Genomic DNA, 8,130 nt, shown 5'->3' with positions numbered 1-8,130 from the left:
AAAACAAATGTTATTTAAAAAAGAAAAAAAAAAATCTACTGTACTCAAAAACAAGAGGTAATCTCCAACACGCCCTCATAGTGCTTAAGTATGCCTAGGCAGCCCATTACAGAATGGGGAACACACAGGTTTAAAATAAATGCCCTTTATTCTTCCTGTGAGTTAGCCCAAGTTATTCAATCATGTACTAAGACCTTCTCAGACAACCTTTATGGGTCAGTCAAAAAATAAATTTTTGTTCCAAGTGAACTGTTTCTATGTTAATGCTTCAAACTTTACTCAGGTATCAGGCGTTGTTAAGTACAAGCCATTACACAAACCTTTGTGGTTTACTGACTTAAAAAATCAATCCAATATATTACTAGATAGTGCTTTGGGGGTCAGTATTTGAGAAATAAAGCTATATTTTTCGGGAGTCATTCCATCCAGTTCCTGTATGAAAATAAGAAACTTGTGAGGATTTAGTACAGAGCTGGAGTCAAGAGAAATGAAATGCACGGGAAAAGCAAGAATCACAGGAAAGAAAGTTGGAATCAGCAGAAAGTGCCTAGGGGAAAGGAAGTGTTCCACAGCTTGGGAAACAGCTGTCTGGGACTCCTTCCAGCACCTTGGAAGCAAAGTTTGCAGTGAGGTGGGCTGGAAACGGGTTTTGCAGCAGCCGCGAGTCCCGGCGAGCTTAGGTTCTCAGGTTTCCAGGCGCGGCTGGAGCAGAAGTGCAGGGACCGCCACGATACACCGCCGCGGCCGGTCTCGCTCCGCTAGAGCAGACTTCGCAAGCGCAGCCGACTGGCCCGGGCTGACCAAGGGGACCCCAGACGCTGCCATTGTCTCTTTCCAAGGCAGTTTCCGTGGCTGTGCGTGTAGGAAGTGCTCCGATTAATTTTCTTTCCTGTCTCCGCAGAGACCCCAAATTCTGCGGTCCCCACCTTTCGCTGTACTCCCTCTTTGCCCTTCTTTCCAATGTCCCTGCCAGCAAAAGCTTCTATTTGCAGCACCGCGCATGTTGTTCATTTAACGCGCTCCGGGGATCTGTTGGCTCGTGCTCCCTACCCAGGGGTGGCTGTACGTCTCGCGCCTCGGATCCTGGGTAGACTCCCCCATCTATGCATTTTGGCCCCTCCACTTAGCAAAGAGATGTGCGAAGCCGCCTCGGTGACACCGATCCGCCCGCAGCGGTGGCCCCGGTTCCCCGGATCCGCGCCCGCGCCCTGCAGGGCTCCCGCGCTGCCCTTGCCCGCCGGACCGCCCGGGCTCGGAGGTTCTCTCCCTGCCTGAGCCTGCGAGCGCCGCTTCCGCGCGGGCCTGGGGAGCGCCGGCGCGTCCCACCCAACGCCGGACCCTGCTGAGCATGCTCAGTGCACCTCCTGGAACCCGGCTCTCCTGGGGTCAGGATCAGATTTCCGGGTTTTCGCGGCTGCCGAGGGGGCGAGGAGGAGGGGAGGCTGGGAGACAGTCAGCGCCTTGTTCCGAGCCCCCTCCCTCGCGCCCGGCTGCGGCCGCCCGCACCGCAAGATGCAGGCCAATCAGAGCCCGGGGGCGGGGCCTGGGCAATCACGCCCTCCCTCTGGGCTTATTGAGAGTTATATCCAGAAATTCAGTTCAGAGAGAGGAGAGAGAGGAGAGGGAGAAGGAGAGAGGGGCAGAGGAGACGGGAGAGAAGGAGAGTATGCGAGACGGAAAGGAGCGCCTTAGAGTCTCTGAAGCACGCAAGAAATAACAGATTAGGAATTTTTCGGGCAAGTGTCACCTGGATTAAGGTCAGAGAATCACCGTCACCGCAACTCTGACGTTTCCTACAAGAAGTTAGAGACTTAAGCAGTACTGGCATCGGTTGGAAATGGTATGCTTGATGCTGTGGAAAATATCCCTGAGCTGAAGAAGTGCAACTGAATGTTGTGTGTGTGCTAAATACCCAGAAGAACCCAGACCCAGTGGGTAAGAGAGACGAAATGTGGAGAGAATGACTAACGACAAATCCGTGAATTTGTTCTCTGGAGTTGCTAATTTGCCAGTCCGAAGCAACACATTTTACAGGGAGGAAACGTTTTGCTGCTTCTGATTTCTCCCCAAACTGGTGCTACCAGATGCATGGCTTTCTATGTGTTGGAACAAATCATTCCTAACTGCAGCATACTGGGAAAGGAGAAAGGTTGAGGCAACTAACGTAAGTGTAGAGTTTCGCATGCATAATTGTAAATTCGTGTTTAGATGTGTCCTCAGTGTAGACGAAAGATGTTTGTAATTGGGTAGACGGTTGGGGCAGAGCTCACCTACTCGGCTGTATCTGCATCCCTACCTGCATCACTCTGCCGGAACTAATCGCGGGCATCAGCTACTGTGCAGCCTAATGCAGATAAGATTAGAGCCGGAGAACTGACCAGTCCTACTCAAGTACGTAGCTGCCTGGAGCCTTGCACCCGTTTAAATTGCAGTTACAGGAGCATCTAAGCAGAAGCCTTTTTACCTGCATGATTGGGTTGCAGTATTGATGTGTGGCAAATGTTACTAATATTCTAACCAGAAATCAGGATTAAGAAATAGCTTTGTTTTTTTTCTCTTTTATGTTCAGTAGAAAATATTGTGATGTTACATGGGAATGTTAGCTGCGTTTCACTTATATCTCGGCACTCTCTTCCACCTCTAGGAAAAAGAATCCTATATTATTATACATTTTTAAAAGTTTTAATGTGTTTACGAATCCTAATGGGGATAATTTGTCAATATGGAGAAAGGAGAGCAAGCTGTGGGCAAGAAATCTGAAGTCTTGGTGTTGTGCTTTTAGGCAATGAGGATGTGTAGTGGCCAGTGACTACTGCTTCTGATGCTGCAGCAGCATGTCCGGATGCTCGTTTCCCAGTATATTAGAAGGCAGTTGAAGAACTGGGAGGAAAGAAAAAGATAGCCTTTTTAGAAAAAATAGGTGACTCAGTGTGGCAGAGAAGAAAACACATTTGACATGTGACAAAGCTATTAGTAGGAACCATAGCTAAATACTTAGGGTTTTTCACTTGCACCTAAAAAGACTGAGGGAGGCGGGTTAGAGGCTCTAGGAGGAGGGTGAGATGGGGGGAGGGGGAGAGGAGAACAAGAATGCTTGTTTTGAATTAAACAGTATTCTGAAAAACAATGTGCGTGAATATAGGTAAAAATAGCAGCTGTCGTTAATTCAAAAGTAGAAAATTTTATTTCCTCCCGGCAAATGCAACAAGCAGGAGATATTTAGTGCTTTTTTCTCCACAGAGTAAACTTGCAAACAGTGGCAGAGCAAACTGCCATGTTTACTAATGTGCAGGGGAAAATGTGTGGTGATATTTTGTGACAGTATGTTTTTATTTACTGAAGAATAATATTGTCTATACGATTGTGTTGACAGTGGCTGTCTCCAAATAAGTGATGAGATATAATGCATCCTCCAGTCCATGCACGCTTCCTCTTGCAATTTGTGCATCATTCCTCAGTGGAAACCTTTAAACCCTAAAATCCAGGAAAAGAAAATAAATACATTATCATGGACCTGAGGGATTTTTACCTGTTGGCTGCTCTGATTGCCTGTTTAAGGCTGGATTCCGCAATAGCTCAAGAACTTATTTACACTATTAGAGAGGAATTGCCTGAAAATGTGCCCATAGGAAACATACCAAAGGATCTGAACATTTCTCACATCAATGCTGCCACAGGGACCAGTGCCAGCCTTGTCTACAGACTGGTTTCTAAAGCTGGGGATGCCCCTTTGGTGAAAGTATCCAGCAGCACTGGAGAAATTTTCACAACCTCCAACAGAATAGACAGAGAAAAACTCTGTGCTGGCGCCTCATATGCTGAGGAGAATGAGTGTTTCTTTGAACTTGAGGTGGTGATCCTCCCCAATGACTTCTTCAGGCTGATCAAAATAAAAATAATTGTCAAGGATACCAATGATAATGCCCCCATGTTTCCATCTCCTGTCATCAATATTTCCATTCCAGAAAACACTTTGATCAACAGCCGCTTTCCAATTCCATCAGCAACAGATCCTGACACAGGCTTCAATGGTGTACAGCATTATGAATTGTTAAATGGGCAGAGTGTTTTTGGACTGGATATCGTGGAAACTCCGGAGGGAGAGAAGTGGCCACAATTGATTGTTCAGCAAAACTTGGATAGAGAACAGAAAGATACCTATGTGATGAAAATCAAAGTAGAAGATGGAGGCACTCCACAGAAATCCAGTACGGCCATACTGCAGGTCACAGTAAGTGATGTAAATGACAACCGGCCAGTGTTTAAAGAGGGTCAAGTGGAGGTTCATATTCCAGAGAATGCTCCTGTAGGTACCTCTGTAATTCAGCTCCATGCCACTGATGCAGATATAGGCAGTAATGCTGAAATCCGGTACATTTTTGGTGCCCAGGTCGCCCCTGCAACCAAAAGACTCTTTGCTTTAAATAATACTACTGGGCTGATTACAGTTCAGAGGTCCTTAGATAGAGAGGAGACAGCCATTCACAAAGTGACAGTGCTGGCTAGTGATGGCAGCTCCACTCCTGCTCGAGCAACGGTTACCATCAATGTCACCGATGTAAATGATAACCCTCCTAATATAGACCTCAGGTACATTATAAGTCCCATCAATGGCACCGTGTATTTATCTGAGAAAGATCCTGTCAATACAAAGATTGCCCTAATTACAGTTTCAGATAAGGACACAGATGTGAATGGCAAAGTGATCTGTTTTATTGAAAGAGAGGTCCCATTTCATTTGAAGGCAGTATATGACAACCAATATTTGTTAGAGACCTCTTCTTTGTTGGACTATGAGGGCACCAAAGAATTCAGCTTTAAAATTGTTGCCTCTGATTCTGGGAAGCCCAGTTTAAATCAGACTGCCCTGGTAAGGGTTAAGCTTGAGGATGAAAATGACAACCCACCAATTTTCAACCAGCCTGTAATTGAGCTGTCAGTTTCTGAAAACAACCGACGTGGGTTATACTTAACAACTATTAGTGCCACAGATGAAGACAGTGGGAAAAATGCAGACATTGTTTATCAGCTTGGACCGAATGCCTCCTTCTTTGATTTGGACCGAAAAACAGGAGTTTTGACAGCCTCCAGAGTCTTTGACAGAGAAGAACAAGAACGATTCATTTTTACAGTAACTGCGAGGGACAATGGGACCCCTCCCCTCCAAAGCCAAGCGGCTGTGATAGTTACTGTTCTGGATGAGAATGACAATAGCCCCAAGTTTACTCATAATCATTTTCAATTTTTTGTGTCTGAGAATCTGCCAAAGTATAGTACTGTGGGGGTAATCACAGTGACAGATGCAGATGCTGGAGAGAATAAAGCTGTGACTCTTTCCATTCTAAATGACAATGATAATTTTGTGTTGGATCCCTATTCTGGAGTCATAAAGTCAAATGTCTCATTTGATAGAGAACAGCAGAGTTCCTACACTTTTGATGTCAAAGCTACTGATGGAGGACAGCCACCTCGTTCCTCTACTGCAAAAGTAACTATCAACGTCATGGATGTCAATGACAACAGCCCAGTTGTCATTTCTCCACCGTCTAATACTTCCTTTAAGTTGGTACCCCTCTCAGCCATTCCTGGCTCCGTGGTAGCAGAAGTTTTTGCAGTGGATGTTGACACTGGAATGAATGCCGAACTAAAGTATACTATAGTGAGTGGAAACAACAAAGGCTTATTTCGGATTGATCCAGTAACAGGTAACATTACTCTGGAAGAAAAACCAGCACCTACTGATGTGGGATTGCATCGTTTGGTGGTCAACATAAGTGACCTGGGGTACCCTAAGTCTTTGCACACGCTTGTGCTTGTATTCCTTTATGTTAACGATACTGCTGGAAATGCCTCCTATATCTATGACTTGATCCGCAGGACTATGGAGACCCCGTTGGACAGGAACATAGGGGATAGTAGCCAACCCTATCAAAATGAGGACTATCTAACCATCATGATTGCCATCATCGCCGGTGCCATGGTGGTCATTGTTGTGATCTTCGTCACCGTTCTGGTGCGCTGTCGCCATGCATCAAGGTTCAAAGCAGCTCAGAGGAGCAAGCAAGGTGCTGAATGGATGTCCCCAAACCAGGAGAACAAACAAAACAAGAAAAAGAAAAGAAAGAAAAGGAAGTCTCCCAAGAGCTCTCTTTTGAACTTTGTTACTATCGAAGAGTCCAAACCCGATGATGCAGTTCATGAACCTATCAATGGGACAATAAGCCTGCCGGCTGAACTGGAGGAGCAAAGTATAGGAAGATTTGACTGGGGCCCGGCACCTCCAACAACGTTCAAGCCTAACAGTCCTGACCTGGCCAAGCACTACAAATCTGCTTCTCCACAGCCTGCTTTTCATCTCAAACCAGACACTCCAGTTTCCGTGAAAAAGCATCATGTGATTCAGGAACTCCCTTTGGACAACACCTTTGTCGGGGGTTGTGACACCCTTTCTAAACGCTCTTCCACTAGTTCAGATCACTTCAGTGCCTCAGAGTGCAGTTCCCAAGGAGGCTTCAAGACAAAGGGCCCCTTACACACGAGACAGGTAAACGAGCACTTTTACTGGTCTATAAGTACTGCATACAAGTGCCCAGTCAACCAGTATTAACGTGCCAGTGTGTCTGTTGTTTTGGTCTAACTTTAGCTTAGTTAGAAGGAGGTTAAAAAAAAAACTTGACCCCTTTTCTATTCCTCTGGGGCTCAGTCAAGAATTTTTAGAACAGCTTTGAGATTTCTGAGTTCTGAGAATATTTTAACCTCCCAGTTTCCTTCAAATGGCAAAAGATGAAAAGAGAAAATTATTCCAAAATGTCCCAAGATAATGTTTGCTGAAGAAGAAAACCTGTCCTGATATGCCACATTCTGCTCCTGGGGTTTTCAAATTGACTGCTTCAAGATTTTCACCTTACCCTTTGATCTAAAAAGTCACCTTCAAATGTCAAGTTTTAAATGACTTTTGAAGGTGTGACTGCAATTATGTTGGAGCTGTGGTTACTAAAGGGGTTAATTTTTTTTTTAGTCTCTAAACAGGATAGTAGAATATTAAATGTACATCAGCCATGAAGCACATGATCATTGATAGATTGCAACTAAGCCATATAGGAAGTCTTCTCTTTGATTTCAAATTATTTTATTGTAATATATTAGATTCGGTACTTAATAGAAAGATTTTTAGTGTCCACAGTGGCCAAATGCTCTTTCAAAAAAAAAAAAAAAAAAAAAAGAATGCTTGCTGCCTAATATAACTGATTTAAAAAGAAAAGAATGAATCCATTGTAAATATTCTCTCATCTTAGTAATGCATAAGTTATCTGTCATAACTCATTTTAAACTGTGAAATATGCCATATGAAGAGGGATTAAGAGGCTGAGAAACTCATATTTCAACCAAATCCAGAATTAGTTTTTCTTAGGTCTAATAATTCCTTGTTAATAAAGATTTAAATGCAGCGCTGTCTAATTTATTTCACTGGGGCTTGTCTGCTGCCACAAAATTTGAATATCGATAATAGCCTGTAGATGGCACTAGGGTATCATGTCTCTTGTGCTGGCCAGGTGCCAATCCTGCAGTAGCAAGGAGAAGGGGGAGGGAAGGATCAAGCTGGTAGTACAGCCAAAGATACCTTTTATTTAATGATAGTTGCTCTGGAGCAACTAGCATTTAAGTTCATTTGCTTGCTCTTTTGTGATGAGCTCTCAGCACACCAACTTTCTAGGATTTCATAATGCTAGTTCTGTCTTTGTTGGTATGGAGTTCACCTATGTTGAGTACTTGTTTATAAATAAGGAACATATAGATTTTAGAAAATCAAGTAAGGCAAAATTAATTTGCAGAACAGTATTGACAGTTATCATTGATTAGTCTTTAGAGAATCAAGAGTTTCCATTTTCTGAGGGTGGGGTGAAATAGGGTGTTTTATTGAAACAGTTTCCCCCTTACCAACTATCATTTATTGCTCTGGAATGACTTAAGGCTTCATGGTAATAAAATATTTATAAGAGTAATTTTGACAATGAGTCACACAGATACTCCCAGAACATCAAGTATAATACATATTACCATACAACTAAAATTTCCATTCTTAAGGCAATATATTAAACATTAGAGCGTTTTAAAAGTACAAATATTTAG

The 8,130-nt window shown here is 43.8% G+C and overlaps 1 protein-coding gene across 9 annotated transcripts in view; it reads left to right on the top strand.

Annotated features, from left to right (window-relative positions):
- The first annotated feature begins 1,593 nt into the window (after nt 1-1,593).
- The window catches only part of PCDH9 (protocadherin 9), a 951,590-nt gene continuing 945,053 nt past the window's right edge, over nt 1,594-8,130 (top strand). For all 9 annotated transcript variants that reach the window (XM_007960547.3, XM_007960548.3, XM_007960546.3 and 6 more), the window contains exons 1-2: nt 1,594-2,164; nt 3,374-6,544. In XM_007960547.3, the coding sequence (XP_007958738.1) occupies nt 3,509-6,544 (3,036 nt within the window). In that variant the 5' untranslated portion in view covers nt 1,594-2,164; nt 3,374-3,508. The remainder of the gene's footprint in view (nt 2,165-3,373; nt 6,545-8,130) is intronic.

This window comes from Chlorocebus sabaeus, chromosome 3 (genome assembly GCF_047675955.1).
Source record: "Chlorocebus sabaeus isolate Y175 chromosome 3, mChlSab1.0.hap1, whole genome shotgun sequence".
Lineage (NCBI taxonomy): Eukaryota > Metazoa > Chordata > Mammalia > Primates > Cercopithecidae > Chlorocebus > Chlorocebus sabaeus.
This window is presented reverse-complemented; position numbering and strand designations above follow the sequence as displayed.